Source organism: Carettochelys insculpta, chromosome 11 (assembly GCF_033958435.1).
Source record: "Carettochelys insculpta isolate YL-2023 chromosome 11, ASM3395843v1, whole genome shotgun sequence".
Taxonomy (NCBI): Eukaryota; Metazoa; Chordata; order Testudines; family Carettochelyidae; genus Carettochelys; species Carettochelys insculpta.
Window position 1 is genome coordinate 4,728,875 of NC_134147.1, and position 19,487 is coordinate 4,748,361.

The 19,487-nt window shown below is 48.4% G+C and overlaps 1 protein-coding gene across 5 annotated transcripts in view; it reads left to right on the forward strand.

The window, feature by feature from the left end:
* POC1A (POC1 centriolar protein A) overlaps positions 1-19,487 on the forward strand; it is a 137,003-nt gene that overhangs the window by 32,287 nt on the left and 85,229 nt on the right. For 2 of the 5 annotated variants that reach the window (XM_075005710.1, XM_075005709.1), the window contains exons 2-3: positions 3,536-3,553; positions 3,662-3,698. Coding sequence is in view for 1 of the 5 variants with exons in the window: in XM_075005708.1 (XP_074861809.1) it covers positions 18,886-18,903 (18 nt within the window). In the remaining 4 variants the exon portion in view is untranslated. Of the gene's footprint in view, positions 1-3,535; positions 3,554-3,611; positions 3,631-3,661; positions 3,699-18,573; positions 18,904-19,487 lie in introns of those variants that run through there. The other 3 variants (XM_075005711.1, XM_075005712.1, XM_075005708.1) reach the window with 3 other exon arrangements.

Sequence of the window (19,487 nt, forward strand, 5' to 3'; positions counted from 1 at the left end):
TTTCCCCTGGATCTATTTGAGAGTGTTAGCAAATAACCCAGATCTTGGCAGTCACTCGATAAGGAGTAGGACGTCTTCATGTCACCCACCTATTTGTGAGTCCAACAAAAAATAACCCAAATACTGAGGTGGGAATCAAACGTGGGGAGATGCTGGCTTCGTGTATTTACAAGAACTGGGGATTTTTCCTGCTGAAACAATGATGACGCTTTTGTGGCAGTGTCTGTCCTGGTTAGCTAGATGAATCATGCTGGAATAAATGGGTTCCATGGTGTATGTTTGCTGTGGCTTGAAGGGAAATAACTTTTCTTTTAACAATGCTTAACTCTGCGTGTGTGCCACTCCCGGGCCTTAGTTTCTAAACATAGGTGCATGTGGCTGTCACATTGTAAAATAAACTGGCATGCTGCTTTGGACTGGTTATTACTGAGCAAATATGTCTGTCGTGAGCTGCTGTTTTACATACACCGTATGAGCTGCAAAGGGATTGTCTGTTTATGCCATGAATAGTTTATTTAGAACATGAGAACGGCCATATTGGCTCAGAACAAAAGTCCATCCAGCCCTTTAGCTTGTCTGCCGACAGTGGCCAGTGCCAGGTGCCCCAGGAGGGGTGCCGAAGACAATGGTCAAGTGATATGTCTCCTGCCATCCAGCTCCAGCCTCTGACAATCAGAGGCCAGGGACACCATTCCCACCCTTGGCTAATAGCTTTTTATGAACCTAACCTCCATGAATTTATCTGGCTCTTTCTTAAATTCTATTATAGTCCTAGCCTTCACAGTTTCCTCGGGCAAGGAGTTCCACAGGTTAACTATGCGCTGAGTGAAGAAGAACTTTCTTTTATTAGTTTTAAACCTGCTACCCATTAATTTGATTTGGTGTCCTCTAGCTCTTGTATTATGGGCACAAGTAAATAACTTCTCCTTATTCACCCTCTCCGCACCTGTCATAATTTTATATACGTCTATCATGTCCCCCCTCAGTCTCCTGTTTTCTAAACTGAAAAGTCCCAGTCTTTTTAGCCTCTCCTCATACGGGACCTGTTCCAAGCCCCTAATCAGTGCAAACTGACTTGAGATTTTAATTATGTTCTCTAGCATACACACCAAAAAAAAAGGTTTCATGTCTAGCTTATTGTCTGCCTAATCATTGTTTCCCAGACATTAGCAGGGGATGAAGTTGAGAACTTATTACATGAGATACTTCTTCCACACCAGCTGAGTAGAAGTCAAGAACCTTACTTGTCAATGAGCCAAGAGATGGGAAAACAATCTGTGTATCTTCGAGAACAACAAGAAGTCCTGTGGCACCTTATAGACTAACAGATATTTTGGAGCATAAGCATTCGTGGGCAAAGACCCGCTTCATCAGATGCATGAGTGTGGGGGTGGTGGTGGTTTCAGAGGGTTATTTAAAGAGTGGGGACCTGGTAAAAGGGAAGGCCAGAGCTGACAAGATCTGTTCAGGCAGGTGGAAATGGCCCAGTATCAGCAGTATGTATCAAAAGAGGAAAAAACAAGTCAGATCAGACAGGGGGGATGTGGCCCATTATGTCTGTTTTTAAAGGGGAGTCTACTGTATTCCAAGCAAACCAGATAAATGTCAATCACGTGAAAGGTTTTTTGTGCGTGTGTCTCATTTCCCTTTATAGGTAAAGCTTATATTTAACTATTAGGTATTATAATTACTTAAACAGAGGAAAGATTTATGTACCTATTCATAAAGTTTTTGCATTCTACATAATTATTATCTTACACGTGCCAAAAAGTTTTTTTCTGTGAGAACGTAACTGAAATGTCCATTGGTTTGGATTACATTAGACAGGTTGGCGGGGGAGGGAGGGGGAAGGCGCTAACCGCAGGGATGAAAAGTGGGGCGTGATGTCAAACGTTTGCTCACCCCGCCTTAGAAAGCAAGAACCAGGAGGTAGAAGAAGTAATTCAAGTGGATCTGTTGCTGGATGTCTTTATATATGGTGATCAGGGAGCATTTGACACACGCTTGGCCCAGGCGGTTGACTACCCAAGGTGTCAGGCAGTGGAGAATCAGGCTCCAACCAATAATGACGCATGAAATCTTAAAGTTAGGAAACGCCTTTTCTTCCCAAGAGTCGAAGTGCTCTTGGCAAAAAAATGGGAATCACTTCACACGTCAAACCCTCCTTACCAGAGGGAAATCAAGCCACCTCTGGGGAGGAACTCCAACGTGGCAGGGCAGGGTAGAGCCAGAGAACAGAATCCTAGGGCTGGAAGAGACCTCAGGAGGTCATCAAGTCCAGGCCCCTGCCTAAAGCAGGACCAACTCCAGCTAAGTCATCCCAGCCAGGGCTTTGTCAAACGGGAACTTAAAAACCTCTAGGGATGGAGATTCTACCACCTCTCTAGGTAACACATCGCAGGGCTTCACCACCCTCCTGGTGAAATAGTTTTTCCTGATATCCAACCTAGACCTCTCCCTCTGTAACTCGAGAGCATTGCTCCTTGTTCGGCCATCTGTCGCCACTGTGAACAGCCTCTCTCCATCCTCTTTAGATCCCCTCTTCAGGAAGTTGAAGGCTGCTGTCAAATCCTCCCGCACTCTTCTCTTCTGCAAACTAACTAAGCCAGAATCCCTCAGCTTCTCCTCATAGGTCACGTGCTCCAGCCCCCTCATCATTGTGGTTGTTCTCTGCTGAACTTGCTCCAGTGCATCCACATCCTTTCTATACTGAGGGGCACAGAACTGGACACAGTACTCCAGGTGCGGCCTCACCAGTGCCAAATGTGGGGGAATAATAACTTCTATAGATCTGCTGGAAATGCTCCTCCTAATGTACCCAAATATGCCACAGCATGTCCAATGGATGCTGCAGGGTAGAATGGAGGCAGATAGAGTGCAATTAATGCAGAGTAACATTTGGCTTGGACACTAGGGCAGGATCAGCGAATCTTGAATGACTAGGACCCAGCTGTCACAGGCTGTCCTGAAAGATAGACCCTCCAGTCCCATGGTGCTGACTCAGAGAGAAGAGCACCACCTACTGAATCATTAACACCACTTCTGGCAACACCTCGGGCACGTCTAGACTTAACTGGAAGATCGACTCAGCCAGGGTATATCTTCCAGAGTTCAGTTTAGCGCACCTAGTTGACATGGTAAATCAAACTATCGGTGCTCAACCGTCGACCCTGGTACTCCGAATTCTTGCAAGGAGTAAGGGAGGTCAATGGGAGAGTTTCTCCTGGTGACCTCCCTCCGAGTGGATGGCCAGATAAGTTCTGATATGTTGATTTGAGCTATGCAATTGCCACAGCTAGAGTTGCGTGTTTAGGATGGACTTTTGAGTCTAGTGTAGACCTTCCCATAGAGTTCTCTGAGGTTTCCCATTCAGATACCAGCCAGGCCTGAGGCGCTTTAGTTTATCCCTTCACAGACCAATTGGAAAGAGAAGCCAGGCAATTAAATAATTAAGAGCAGAAGTTGCATGAGAGCCCAACGTAGGCATTGTGCAAGAAAAGTACGGTATTAAACGTTGTTTTTTTTTTTTTTTTAGGTGTGCGGTAATTAAGAGGTAAGTCCCGGAGCCATCACGATTTCCATATAATGCCTGGGGTACATTCATGATGCAAGACGCAGTTATGGTTGCAAGTGAGTTAACTCTTTCCCTCATTGTATTAAGGTACAGAGGTGACTGACGTGTGACAAGCCACTCCCAGGTAAGGGTAATGGGAGCACAAGGTCAAATTCCATACTCCGTTGCAGGGGAATACCTCTGAATTGCTCTTCACCCCAAAGAGTGGACTTACTCTGGATTTACACGGTGGTGTAGATGAGAGCAGAATTTAGCTGCTGGTGTTTTGGGAGGTGCAAGGAACGTTTGTGGAAGGCTGCGGCGGTTCACAGCGGGGAGGGACTGGATCTGACACGGGTTGAGGTGTAAGTTGCTCTGAGCAGGCCTGCTGATGGGGGGAGGGAAGGGAGCACTAGCCCCCAGGCCTGGCATTTCAAATGTGCCCAGAGCTCTGGCTGGTGCCACGGCCAAAAATCCAGGCCCCTTTGAAACATTGTGGAGCGCGGTGTGCTACTCTGGGGTGGCCTCAGTGTTGAGGGGTGCCCAGAGCTGACTGTCCCAAACCCTGCCCCTTCCTCCTTTGGCTCCACCCCTTCCGCCCTTGCCCGTAGGCCTGCCACACCTATTGGTGCCTCAGGGGCTGAGGGCAGGACTAGTGTCACCAATGATACAATTCCTCTGATAAGGTTGTGCCCAACTAAGGCTGGATTCCACAAGGCCCTTCTGAATCCCTTGAGTCTGCAAAATGGGGGTCTAAACTGGCACCCCTTGCTCTGCATGCCACTTCTTCATAGCTAGACTCTGGCCCCCTTACTCGTGTTGAGTAAATCTAGCTCTGTCCACGCACTCGGACTGCGGTGGAATTACACCCAGAGGATGGGCTCTGCAGCATAGGATCATAGAATGCTACAACTGGGGAAGGGCACTCAAGAGGTCATCAAGTCTAGGCCCCTGCCCTCATGACAGGACCAAGCACCATCTAGACCACCCCTGACAGATGTTTGTCTAACCTGCTCTTAAACATCTCCGCTGATGGAGATTCCACAACCTCCCTGGGCTTAATCACATTGACAGTTAGGAAGTTTTTCCCAATGTCCAGCCTAAACCTCCCTTGTTGCAATTTAAGTCCATTGCTTCTTGTCCTATCACCAGAGGCCAAGGAGAATATTTTTCTCTCTCTTCCTTGCAACACCCTGTTAGGTAGTTGAAAGCTGTTATCATGTCCCCTTTCAGCCTTTTCTTTTCCAAACTAAACATGACCTTAATATTGGTGTTGCACATCAGAAAATACAAGCTGGCCAAGGATGGCGAGCACCTAGGAGTGAAGAGTGATAAGTCTGTCTGACCAGTCTCGATTCAGTCTGTAAACTTGTCAAGCCACACCCAAAAGAGATGCTGCTGGTCTGGCATGTGGCACCACCTGTGTGTAAACTGCCCTATGGGGGAGGAACTTTACAGTTCTGGGCTGGTGGGAAAAACGAGATCTTTTAAAACAAAAAAGCAGTCAAGTAACACTTTAAAGACTAACACAATAATTTATTAGGTGAGCTTTCGTGGGACAGACCCACTTCTTCAGACCATAGCCAGACCAGAACAGACTCAATATTTAAGGCACAGAAAACCAAAAACAGTAATCGAGAAAGACAAATCAGAAAAAAAATGATCAAGGTGAGCAAATCGGAGAGTAGAGGACTAGAAGTGTGGGGGGAAGGTCAAGAATTAGATTAAGCCAAGTATGCAAACGAGTCCCTATAGTGACTCATAAAATTCCCATCCCAGTTCAAACCACATGTTAATGTGCCGAATTTGAATATAAAAGACAACTCGGCTGTCTCCCTTTCAATAATGGTGCGAAAGATTTTTCTTCAGTAACAGGCAAACTCTTAAGTCATTAACAGAATGGCCCACTCCATTAAAATGTTGACTAACCAGTTTGTGGATCTGGAGTGTTTTTATGTCTCTCTTGTGCCCGTTAACTCTTTGTCTAAGGGAGTTAGAAGTCTGTCCAATGTCCAAAGCATCTGGGGATTGTTGGCACATGATGGCATATATGATGTTAGATGAAGAACATGAGAATGTGCTCGTGATTCTGCGAATAACCTGATTAGGCCCAGTGATGGTATTTCCAGAGAAGATATGTGGACAAAGCTGGCAGTGGGCTTTTTTGCAAGGAAAGGTTCCAGGACTGGTATTCCTGGGGTACAGAGTGTGGCTGTTGGTGAGGATCCTCATCAGGTTGGGAGGTTGTCTGTAGGAGAGAACAGGCATGTCACCTATGAGATCTTTTGTAACGGTGCTCATGGTAAGCATGTAGAAGAAAAGCCCTGGCCTGCCTAGAATCTAGCCACGCGCCAGTAAACTCTTGTCTGCTGGGAAGGAATCATGGTCACCTTTGCCATGTTCAAATCCAGGCCGAGCTATAGGAACATACCACATACTAATCTGATATGGTACCTGACTCGTGCTAGCCACCAACCCCTGATTAGCCAAAGTGACAGAGTGAGGCCAGAAAGTTAGCTTAGAAGGGGAGAGAGGCTGCTCTAAACGAAGCAGAGATGGCCTGGCTAATTGGCAGAGGGTTACTTCAGGACATGGGGACAGCTGACCTGTGGAAGCTGTGGAGAGGCGGCTGCTACAAAGGGCTGGCTGAGCTCCTCTGGGGCTGCGGTGGGACTTTTAAAAAAGCCTCCCCTACTGGGGGAGAGAAGGAGAGCAGAAGAGGAAGTTGGAGTGAGGTGAGGTGATGACAACAGATAAGGAAAGCGTGAGAGAGCTGCGGAGCAGAACCCCAGCATGACCAGAGGTGAGGAGCTCCCTCAGGGTGTGTTGGGCTCCCTTCCCCCAGGTGACCACAGTGGCTGTGGAGAACTGATTACTCCACCCAGGCAGACCAGGGGGCACCTACCCCAGCACCCTTTCAGCCCAGGGACAGAAGTCCAAACCGTGGCGAGGGCATATGGGGCCCAGACCCCAGTGCCCAAATTACCTGTGGGACTGTGAGCTGAACAAGGGGCTGATGCCCAGGAATAAGACTGACCCTGCCAGACCAACCATCCAGCAAAGGCATCCGACCCTGTCTTTGTGTGATCAACCGCTGCACACTGAGGTCTTTGAACTTCAAATCTTTAATGAACAAGCTCTGTTGCTCGAGATTTATGGCCTCTGAGCCAGTGCTGAACAGGCTGGAAGAACTGCTGTGGCCTTCCACCTGGTTTTTAGAGCTTTCACTCTCAATGACGACACTGAGGTGAACACAGCTGCTGGCCCCTGGTCAAACTCAACAGAACACTTTGAAACCTCCAGTCTCGATTGGTTCAGCACTCTGTTTCTCTTAAACTCTGGACAACTTTTTCCATGGAAGAGGTTCATCCTGTTGCCACCCAGACAAAGAAACAAGCAAACAAAAGTCCTGCAGAGTTCTGCGGAGGGGGTGCAAAATCCACCCCACGAGGACCTCTCTAGAACACAGCTGTCCGGAGCCTATCAGGGAAGACAGCACTTATTGCACACTGATTGTGTCAGAGTCCCGGCCGTTTCTTTCCCCCTCCACTGGTGAAGGTTAATGTGTGCTGCTTATTTTAGCCAGCTAGTGTATTAGTTTCTTGCGTGGTGCTCCAAGGTTACCATTCCGGCACAGACTGTGCTGGAAGCGCTAAGGAAGGACAGACCAAGGCAAAATAATAGATGGCTATGATTTTATTAGCCACGGCATGCATACAAGAAAGGTCACGCCTAACAGATCTAGTGTTCCAAGGAAGTGGTGCTGAATAAGTAAGAAAAAGTGTTTTATTTGGCTCATGTTTTACTGAGTGAGGCCATCAGAGATGATTATCGGTGTTCTGGAGGAAGGAGCAGGAAGTACAATTAATGAATGAGGCAATGATTAAAAAATTGAGGAGGAAGGAAAGGGAGAATGAGGGCAAGGAAATGAAAGAGGATTTGGTTTATTTCAGAATCTGTTCAGAGAAGTGGGTTTTGAAGGAGACGGAATCAGACAAAGGCACAGACAAAAAACAAGGAGTCCTGTAGCATCTTAAAAACTAACAAATGTATTCATTAGGTAATGAGCTTTTGCGGGTGAGAGCTCCACTTCTTCACCCAAGAGCACCCATTGCCTAATAAATATATTAGTTAGTCTTTAGGGTCTTACAGGCCTGCCTGTCTTTTGTGAAGCTACAGCCTAACCTGGTTTTACCTCTGTGACTTTTTAACAGGCACAGACAGAAAGTTTTGCCGAAAGGAGCCCCGATGGCTACTTTCAGCAACTTTGCCTGTCTGATATTCTGTCCTGTGCAGCTTCGTACCCATGCCTCTCATTGTTGTATCTGACCACTCTCCAGTAGAACCATCAGCCTGTGCTGAGAACAAGGGGGCCATGTGACTTTGGGTGGTGGGGTCTCTGGGTTGGGGTGGGGGAATACAGAGGGCAGGCAAGACAAAAAGTATGCTGAGGGAAGAGGGACAAAGGAACAGAGAAGGGAGGTGCTTAGTGGTCCCATTGTACAGCTGGGAAACAAAAAAAAAAAGGGGCGGGGTTTGGTGGAAATTAAGTGATTTGCCCAAGGTCATTCAGGAAGTCTGTGTCAGAGCATGTCCAGTTATGACCCTAACCCCTGGAGCCTGAGCCCCTCAGCTGTTGACTTACTGAAGTCAAGGGGCCTGATCCTTGTCTCATTTGCCCCTGTGTAGAAATTCCACTAAAGCCAATGCAATGACTCTATCACCGAACCAGTGAATTAGGCTCAGATTCTCCAGTGAATTAGGCTCTTGTAGTCTAGACCTGAGGACAGAGAGTAATTGTTTAAACCTTCCTAAGGGTTTGTTTCCCAGTTGTTCCCACGGCCTTGATGATGTGGTTGCTCCCCCACAAAGCATTGCTTGGCCTGGCTGCCCTTGAGCTCACCCCAGTGAAGTAGCTCCTTTGGGTCAAAATGGCCCAAAAATGTGGGGGGTGATTTGTGATAAAGCCTCAAAACTGAAAATATGGAAATCCTGAAAAATTTCAACCCTGCTCCAGAGTTGGCTGGAAAACAGAACAAACCTTTCTTCCCAAAAGCATCCCCCTCCCAAGTTCATCATCAAGACTTGAACTTTGAAAAGACAAAACCATGGCCCAGTTCTCCCGCTTTGACCCATCAGGCTTTGCAATTCACAGGCTAGCCTGAAAGCTCCCTTAGGCAATGGAATCATGGAGGGTTCCCTCCCTGCTACGGGGTCCACAGGACAGAAAAATCCCTTTATTAGATCCATCTGGGCAGCTGGGGGGGCCAGTGACTCCTACGGGTGGTCTTGTCTATGTACCAGTGTGCCCTTTACGGATGTCCCAGTCCCGCTGCCAGAGGATGTTGTGAAGACCAGCACTGTAACAGAGTTCCAAAAAGAACTAGATAAATTCTTAGAGGTTAAGGCCCATCACTGGTTATTAGCCAGGTCGGGTAGGAAGGTGTCCCTAGCAGAGGCTGGAAATGGATAAGGGGAGAGGGATCATTTTGATGATTCCCTGTTCTGTTCACTCCATCTGGGGCATCTGGCATTGGTCATAATTGGAAGACAGGATACTGGGCTAGATGGACCTTTGATGACCCAGTATGATCCAGACATGTGCATCCTGGCAACTGGGAGCTGCCTATCACTAAGTGAATGACACAAAAATGGGGCGATGCATTAGAAAGGAGATGGAGTCCATTGACACGCCCACCCTGTGCTGTGAGAAAGGACCTCAAGAGAAGCAATGCTGCAGTTTAATTTGGTGTGGGGACAAGAAGAAAGTCTTTCATCGGCTCTGTGGGTGGTGGGAGGTTTCAGGGTGTATCCAACTAGCTCATCTGCTAACACGACCCCAATGAATTGCACTAGCCGCAAAATCTCCAGCAGCAGCAAATTTTACCAGTTCATCTCACTAGCACCTGCAAGCCGAAGCTCATGTGGCTTAATAATTTAACCAGCCCAGGCAGTTGGGAAACCACCTTGCTGGCATGACCTCTAGTTAAACTAGGCTTGAATTTGGCTCAGAGGTCATCGTAATGCTGTGTGGATGCGTCTGGCCCATTCCTGTTTTCCTTGTCCTCCTTACTGGCTCAGGCTCAGGTCTTATTTGAATGGGGGCATGTGAATGGAGTTAAGATGGCTTAACAGAGAGCAGAACTAGGCTTTACATCCTGCAAACATGACTCAGTTCAAAACTAGTACAGATTGGAACCTCTGTAGTCTGCCACTCTCTTGTCCGGCAACATCCGTAGTTAGCCAGATGATCACGTATCGTGGGTGTGGCCAAGCTTCCTGGGGTCCCGTAAAGTTTGTTTCCAGCCACCAGTCCTGGCTCTTAGTGTTCTGGGCTGGTATTTAGCTGTAATTTACCCCTAAATGTCTCCTCAGTGCCCAGTAAGCAGTGGAAATGTTGGTAATGCTGCTAGATGATATGGACCTCCCGTGATCTGGCAAATTCTCTGGTTCAGCACCAGTCAGTTCCCGAGGGTACCGGATTAGAGAGATTTAACCTGTAAAGGTAGAAACAATTCTAGCTGCAGCCTCAGTGCCTAGCTGCAGAGGCTTCCCTTGCAGAAGTCCAGGCCCTCTCTGTTGGTGGCAGGCATCACACCCCGGGGCGGGGCTGGAAGAGCAGGGTTTGAATGTGGGACCTCCTGATAATGATTCCTGTACTGTGGCTGCTGAGCTAGAGGATGGGCTCTGTTAGTTCAGAGTGTAACAGAATCCTCAGCGGCCTAGTCTTCCTCAGAAAGGGCAAGAGCAGCCCACAGAATGGCTTACACTAGCTCCCTGCTTCAGGACGGCTTTCACTTGGCACGGATCTCTGTGTTCCCTGTGGTTGTGTCAGAACACTCCTGAGTGCAGCGCAGGGTGTGAACTCCAGTGGCCTTTTGGGCCAAGCCCTGCAAGGCAGAGGCAGAAGGTCTATGCAAAGTGCTTGTGTGCTCCAGCCCAGCAAGGCCAGGACACTGACTCAATATTTACTTAGCAGGCACAGGCATTTATTCAAAGGTGAAACGCATTCAGAGCTAAAGGAATGGGAGCTGGTCTGCCTTGTGGGGGAAAGATACACCAAATAAAAGGTATAATCAGCCCTGGTACAGCGTACAAGTACATACACCTCCTTCCTTTTAGTAACCTTCATTGAAACCTACAAGAGAAGTACAGGTTGAAACTCTCTCGTCCGGCACTCGCTTGTCTGGCACCATCCCTTCTCCTGCAGGGCCAGGGATGTTGCTGGGCTGGCTTAATGCGTTCACAACAAAGTTCATTGCTTTTTGAAAAAGGGAATGCTATTTGGTGCAATCGACGTAACAGCCGTCACGTTCATGAAATTGCACCGTGTTTATGTTAAAAATATGCGTCTAAAGATTTTTGCCCTAAACAAAATGTTAGCCCGAAACAGATTAAATTAAATATGGTTATCAGAAGATGGGCTGCCTACAAGTTCTATCTCCCATCTGCATCTGTTCAATGGTAGGTATTTAGATTTATGACACCTTAAGATATAACAAAGGTAACATTTATTGAACTATAAGATAGATATAATACAGAACTACGACTCCCAAACTATATGCACAAGCTTATACGGCTCGGACGTTAGATTTTTTTTTTTTTGGTGATGCTACAGACTGACGGCTACTCTTGAGGGAAACTGCTTTACCGGCGCAAGCCTCTTTGTGCTGGGATAATTGTGTTTGCACGGCGAGGGTCATGTTATGTTATCTATGCCATTATAGTTAAAAGCGGTGCAGCTTTTAGGTTCAGACAAGTCCTTAAAGAGAACAGGGCTGGGCTTCTAGATGTTTGCGGGAGGGATAGCTCAGCAGTTTGAGTATTAACGTACTACAGCCAGGGTTCGACGTTCAATTCTTGAGGGGACCGTTTGGGGATCTGGGGCAAATAGATCAAAACAAAAAATGGATGGTGCTTGCTCCTGCCTCCAGAGGTCTCTTTCAACTCTATCAGGTGTGTATAAGTAGGAAACATGCTGACTTACACCGTGTTTCTGTGACGGGGCATTCCACTCCCTACCTGGTGCTGCCCCACACCTCAAGAGCCCTTGCTTCGGAGCAGTAAAACACTGCCAGTGGTGCTAACTAAGAAGGAGAACAAGAAGGAGGTAGTAGCACTGACAGGCAGGTAGACTTTCCTGGGCATTTTTAGGTTAATATCCACACAGAGTGGAATTCTATACCACCCCTTTCTCTGGTTTACATGTTTATCATCATGAAACCTACTGGGGGTTGATCCTGCTTGAAGCAGGGGGCTGGACTTGATGACCTCCTGAGGTCCCTTCCAGCCCTAGGATTCTATGATTCTAAGCCCAGGAAATGGATTCTAATGACCTTTACCAGAGTTCTTCCCCATGTGCTCTAAACTCTGATGACTTATATGCATAGAGGTTAGCCTGATTTCTGATCTAAACACAGGTGTTTCTGTTTTGGACATTGACACAGGGTCAAATTCTAACCTCTTCCCTCAATCCACTATTTACTCTAGCAAACTCCCATTAAAGTCAACAGGAGTTTTGCCCAAGTAGGAATTGAGTAAAGAGCTTGGGATCTAGATGCTGGGTGTTGTCCAAACTGTAAGAACTGAAAATGAACATGGGCGGCGGGGAGACATCAGACACAAAGACTCAAATAATTCACTCGTGGCTGCAAGGAAGGACAAAATAGACCGTGTCAGTAAAAAGAGAAGTGACAGGGATACATGCCCCTTTCAGCAGCCGTACATCAGTGTAGCTCTGTGGAAGCTAATGGCATGACACCAGTTTATGTCGGCAGGGATCTGGCCCTAAGGCTGATATATAACACGCTCTAGTCTGGCACCCTTGGGACCTGGCCAGTGCCAAGCCAGAGAATTTGCTGGACCACAGGAGATCATATTGTCTAGCAGCGTTACCAACACTTCCACTGCTTCCTGGGCTCTTAGAAGACACTTAGAGGTGAATTACAGCTAAATAACAGCACAGAACACTGAGAGCCAGGACTGGTGGCTGGAAACAAACTTTATGGGGCCACGGGAAACTTGACCACAGCCAGTCTGCCTGTCTGTCTGAAGACCCAAGCATTTACAGCTAAAGCTGAATACTCAGACTGTGTTCCTAAATCTCTGCGCAAGGTTTTATTAGAGATGTGATTTTTCTAACCTTCGGCCACAAGCACAAATAAGAGTATAAAGTCAGAGAAATTCAATCTTGAGGCTCACACTTGACTGGAAAATAGGAATGTACATTTTATTAGCAAGGTTGAACGGTCCGGTGGATAAAGCACTACCTGGGACTCCGACCGAGTTTCAGTTCTCGTCTCTGCTGGAGATTTTGGGTACGTCTATACTTACCGGGAGATTAGGGTGACTGTGTGTCTCATTTCTGGCGGGACAGCCTTGTATTTGGGGTGTCAGAAAGGCATCCTGGTTTGTTTTTAAAAAGGGGCTAATTGTTCTGTATTTGCATGCTGCTGCACAAGGGCGTGGCTGCCACCTAGTTCCTGGCTCCCCGTGGCTCCCAGGAGCTGGAAACCGGACCCATGTGACTGCCCCTGGCTTCCAGCGGCTGGCAGGAGCTGGGAGCTAGACCTGCATGGTTGCACCTGGCTCCTGGTGACTCCTGGGAGCTGGAGCAGCGTGCCTGCCCCATGGCTCCCCCAAGGGTAGCTGGGAGCCAGACCAGCATGGCTGCTGCCCGACTCCTGGCTCCCCAAGGTGTGGTGAAGCTGGGAGCACAGTGGTGCAGCTGTTGCCCTGTTCCCAGTGCCCTGAGACGTGGGGCAGTCGGGGAAGTCCCCTAGGGGGCAGCCCTGGGCAGCCGCAGCCAGGGAACCAGTCCCTCTCCTCCCCGTCCCATATTTAGGATAGGGGTATACGGCCACCCTACAGGAGATGGACCTGGTTTGATTTCACATACCTAGCGGGGACATGCGAAATCCAACTATCAGGGCTTAATGATTGACCCCGGTACTCTTCATTATGGCGGGGAGGAAGGGAGAGTCAATGGGAGAGTTTCTCCTGTCCACTGCCCTTGGTGAGGGCGGCCCGGTAAGTCGACTGTAGCTATATCAGCTCCAGCTACGCAAGTGTCAAGAGCTGGCATTGCATGCCTAGGATCGACTTTCAGGTCTAGTGTAAACCTGCCACTTGTGTGTGACTTTTGGCAAGTGGCTTTGTCTCTCTGCACTTCAGTGCCCCAGCTGTGAAAAGGGGTTGAAATTGCTCCATTCCACTTAGGCTACATCTATACTACCTTGGAATATTGACCCTCTCAGGGTTGAACTTCCTGGGTTTGATTTCACACATCTAGTGTGGATGTGCAAAATAGACCTCGTAGGGGTCTCAGTCTTCATGTCAACCTTCCCCAGTATGGACAGCCAAGTTAGCCGAGCACCAATATGTCGATTTAAGCTATGCAGTTGCCACAGCTACAACCGTGTATCTGTGGTTGACTTATGTCGCCTTGAGTAGATGTAGCTTTACTCTCTTGTTTATTTAGATCGTGAGCTCTGCAGCTCTTCTCCGTCCTGACTTTTTCTTTGAAGTTCAAATGCTCACTGCACTTTCATGTAACAGCTGTGACCTGAATTCCATGGAAGGGTTGCCTGGTTAACCATACTGGCGCCCTACAAAGTGGGCAGCTGTTTTAGCCGTGACGCTCTCTTTATGAAATGCAGGCATTAAGGAGCTTGTTCACGTCTCTGTGGTTACATGTAAGAACAAAGAGGCTTTCAGTGTGAATCCCTCACAGTGCTGGAAATGCTGAGGAAAAGGTCTTTTTGTTTATAAGTCAGACTGCAGATAGGAAGACCTCATTGCAATAGCTGGATCTCTTCTATACCTCATAACTAACAAGCAGTACAGTAGCACCTTAAAGGCTAACCTATTTATTAGGTCATGAGCTTTTGTGGATAAGACCCGCTTCCTCAGACTATATAAACTTCCAGGCTTTAGAGCCCAGCAAATCTGCAGATATCAGCTTTACCTCTAGAGGCATGTGCAGATCCTCAGATCACATTTGTAGAGGCAAATGTCAATGTAGTTACCAATTTTGTATCCATGCAGGGTCCTACCTCTGTGGAGGAGTTCACTGGAAATGAGCTGCTAGTTTTTTAGAACACAGGCTTTGAACTCTAAGCTGGCCTTCTGAATGATTGGGGCCTCAGGTTTGCAACCCAGTCAAACAACTCCTATACATTGTTCTCTGTAAGCTGTGTACTTGTGGGGCTGTAACCACCCAGCAGGGGGACTCAAACCTGGGACCTCTAGAGCTTAGTGCAGGAGCCTTGAGAGTTTGAGTTAGAAGCCAGCTGGCTCACAGCTAAGGCTATACAGGAGACTCATTCTTTCTCTCTCTAAGTGGTCTCAGTGCCACTACTTGGGCAGTGACCCACGGCCAGTAGATGTGTGGGTTACATGGCCACTCAGGAGAGATTCAAATGATGCCCAGCTCATTGGAAGAGTTCCCATAGTTAAGTTTTTTTTGTTTCTATTGCTGGTGCACTGTGAGATGGTAAGAGCAAGGCCAGATAGGGCAGGGGTTAAATGGAGCCCGTTAGCCCAATCAGCCCCACCCCGGTTCACCTGCAGCCAGTGTCAGGCCTGGAGGGGTATAAAGGGAGGGAAGCCCGCCCAACTGCAGGCTGACTAGCCAAGGGGCAGGAGCTGCCTCTGAGGTGGCAGAGCCTGAGCCAGAGCTGCCAAATGGTTGGCTGCTGGAGGGCAGACCCTCCTGCCAGAGGGGAGACTAGGTTCTTGAGGCCATGCCCCAAACTTACCCAACAGATTCTTGGGTGAGGCTGAAGACCCAGGCCCCGGCAAGGGGGCCTAGCCACTAGGCTACCCTGTCACTGATGGGAACCACTCCCATGCACATACACACATGCCTCAGTGCACAGAACATTTATTTTGCACCTGGATGGAAAAGAATAGAGAAAGTGTTGTTCACGTGCACAAATTGCTCGTTTCAGGAATGGCCTCTGGCTCTGGCCCTTGGCTCTGGCATGTGCAGTAGTTGCACTGAGAAATGCCGAAATGATGTTTGTCCAAAGTAAATGTATAGGAGAATGTCAGTAGGAGCTGGGATCTGATTGGGAAGAGAGTTAAAAGTCTGTGGCTGTAATAACTTGAAGTTGTTTACTTCGAAGTAGAACTTAGAAGAAAGCAACTTGGAAGTAGGGCACTGCTCCATTCTGACTGTGTCTACACTAGCTCCCGATGTCGAAGCAGCTACACATAAGCCAGCATGTCGAAGTTCGCCACGGGGGAGAATTAGCTTAATGAAGTGCTGCATATGCACTGTAGCACTTCATTAGTAATCTCCCGACACCTTACTTACCATGCTCCCTTCAAAGGTGGGAGCTAGTGTAGGCACAGCCTCTGGGAATGGCGTAAGGACTTCGAAGTTAACTTCAAAGTAAGGGAAAATGTGTGTAGATTCTCTGCTGGCTACTTTGATGTAGTGCCTAACTTCAAAGTTAACTCCTACTGTAGATGCACCCTGCATGTTTCCCTGAACGAGTAACACTTAACATTTGCAGATATGTTATTGCAATTAGCCCAGTGAGGGGAACATTCAAATCCATTTGCCTTGGCCACCTCATATTACAGCTCCTTTTCATACACACCCAACACTGTTGAATTCACTGCAACTCTCACCGTTATCAATGGGAAAATTCCCATAGAATCTTATTTTGCATTTTTCTACATACAACCCTGAAAAACACTTTGGGATACAGATTATGGAGAAGACACATAAACTCCTATGGTACTTCTAAAGAAAATACATGAATCGGTGTTGCCCCCTGGTGCTGTGTTGCAGAACTACTTTAATCCATCCAGCAGCTTCCTAACTGTTTGGCCTCATTTTATCCTGCACCCCAATAAAATACAAGGATAACGATAGAAAAGGTGTGCACCCGAGTGCCTGCCTCTCAACCAGACACGCTCTGAAGGCTGGATAAAGATGATCTTGGCCTCAGAAAACCAGGGTTCAGTTCTGGACTCTGCTGCAGGTTCAGTGTGTGACTGAGATTCTCAGTCTCTGATAATCCTTCCTTTTAGGCTTATCCGTTCAGATTGCAAGTTCTTGAGGGGAGGACCATCTGTGGCCGGTTATCTGTACAACATCTAACACGAAGGGGTCCTGGTCTCAGTTTCCAGGTTGTTGTGTCCAAAATGAAAGATACGAAAAGGCAAATTTAAAATTTAGGATGAGGGAGAATTTTGTTCCCTCTTAACACAAGTTTTCCATTTCTGAAGTAAATAGTAGTAGTAGTAGGCATCCTTCAGTCTGCATAGACAATGGATCGCGCCCTTTAAAGTTTCAGTTGAGGACTTCATTTACAGCATCTATTGTGACTATGAAGACCCACACGAGAGTGACAGTCCTTGCTGCATCTCTTGCAGATGTAGTGGGTGTCTGGCAAGTCCTTATTGTGCTTTCTGTGCGCTCGATCTTGCAAATACCCCTCAAGTTTCATATCTTTTTCTTGCCCTGTGCGATAGGTGCAGAAGGCATGAGAGAAAGCGCTCCTGCTTAACATTTTTGCTTGTTCCATTTTGACAACATGCACCTCAAACATTTTACTTTCACTGCTACCTGAAGCTTCCTGAATATTCTGGTATGTTTCCTTGGAATGTATGGAAACTGGGTACACAATTAGGGGGAGCAGCAACAACAGTGGCCCTGGTGGTATACGTACAAACGTTCATAAGCACACGTGTAGAATACATGTACACATGTCATACACACGTTTTCTATGTGTGGTAACAGAGAGTGAGCCATGCTAGTCTATATACTATCAAAACAAAAAAAGCAGTCAAGTAGCACTTTAAAGACTAACAAAATAATTTATTAGGTGATGAGCTTTCGTAGGACAGACTCACTTCCTCAGACCATAGCCATACCAGAACAGACTCAATATTTAAGGCACAGAGAACCAAAAACAGTAATTGAGGTGGACAGATCAGAAAAAAAATGATGATCAAGGCGAGCAAATCAGAGAGTAGAGGGGTAGAAGTTGGGAGGCAGTGGAGAGGTCAAGAATTAGATTAAGTCAAATATGCAAATGAGCCCCTATAGTGACTCAGAAAATTCCCATCCCAGTTCAAACCACGTTAATGTGTCGAATTTGAATATAACAGAGAGTTCAGCAGTCTCCCTTTCAAAAGTGGTGTGAAAATTCTTCTTCAGTAACACGCAGACTCTTAAGTCATTAACAGAATGGCCCACTCCATTAAAATACTGGCTAATGGGTTTGTGGATCTGGAGTGTTTTTATGTCTGTTTGATGCCCATTAACTCTTTGTCTAAGGGAGTTTGAAGTCTGTCCAATAGACAAAGCATCTGGGCATTGTTGGCATATGATGGCGTATATAATTTTAGTTGAGGAACATGAGAATGTGCCTGTGATGCTGTGGCTAACCTGGTTAGGTCCAGTGATGCTACCTCCAGAACAGATACGTGGACAAAGCTGGCAGCAGGTTTGTTGCAAGGAAAAGTTCCAGGACTGGTGTTCTTGTGGTATAGACTTGAGGCTGTTGGAGCGAATCCTCATGAGGTTGGGAGGTTGTCTGTAGGAGACAACAGGCCTGTCACCCAGGGCCTTCTGGAGTGTGGCATCCTGATTAAGGATAGGTTGTAAGTCTTTAATAATTCGTTGCAGTGGTTTTGTAAGTGTGAATTACATGAGATGGCTTTCAGGGATGGTCTAGAAAGTGCTTGGTCCTGCCATGAGGGCAGGGGGCTGGACTCGATGGCCTCTCGAGGTTCCTTCCACTCCTACTCTTCTATGATTCTATGTGTGTGAAAATATACATCCCTGTGAGTTGCACGTGTGAACTTTATACGCTAATAAATACATTTGTTAGTCTTTAACGTGCTACAGGCCTGCTTGTTCATGAATTGTGTGTGCGCCTGGACTGTGTATAATGAGTGTACACGTGTGAACGGATTGCTAGGACACTTGGCAACTGCTTGTGTGAGAGCAACTGGGTGCCCAGGTGAACAGCCCGTGCAGGAATGTGTGTGCACATCTGAGGGCGGTGTCTGAACGAGTGTAAATTTCTTACCAGAGCACGTGTGCGAGTACGCGTGCACACGCAAACTGCGCGCCTAACAACGCCTCTGCCCGCGCTCCGGCAGCGCGCGCCCGCGGAATCGCGTCTCGCCCCGCCCCCGAGCGCTGGCCACGCCCCGCGCCGCCGAGCGCGCCCCCTGGGCCCGGCGGCCTTTCCTGTCGGAGGCGAAGCTCGGCTCGGCTCCCCTCCCCTTTAAGGGCCGACGCCGTTACCAAGGCGGCCGGGGAGGCGCGCAAAGCGAACCCCGGCGGTGAACGCCGCCCGCCTGTCATGGCCGCCGCCCGGCTGGTAAGGGGCGCGGGGAGCAGGGGAAGGCGGAAGGGGCCTGTACCACCGCCGCTGCCCGGGGGTGTCTCTCTCCCCACCTCCCCCACAGGTCTGGGGCGGTCTCTTGCCCCCGTGCGCCGCTTGGTGTGGGGGTGTGTGTGGGGGGAGGGGTGTGGTATCCCCGGCCGGCCGCTGTGGCCTGGCGCTCGCGGGCGGTGAGAAGTGTGTGTGTTGAGGGGGTGACAGTGACCCCGCATTTACCACCCTGGGGCGGGGGAGCCGCTTAGACCCGGACGTGCGCCTCCCCCCACTGCTCACGGGAGGAGCTGTCAGAGCGCCCCCCCCCGCACGCTCTGTGGTTGGGGGGGTCCCACCGCGGCAGCAGGGGGCCCCACTGCGCCTGGCAGCAAAAGCCAGGAAGAGCCGCTGCCTCCTGTTCCTCCAGAGCTGCCACCCCTTCTCCCACCAGCAGTGTCCTCCACCAGTGCCCGCACCCACCCCTGGTGGGAGGAGCTTGTGGCGGCTCCGGGGAAGAGGCAGTGGCTCTGCCAGGCTGCAGTGGCTCTGCAGGGGGTAAGTCCGTGGTGGGGGCAGGGGTGTGGTAT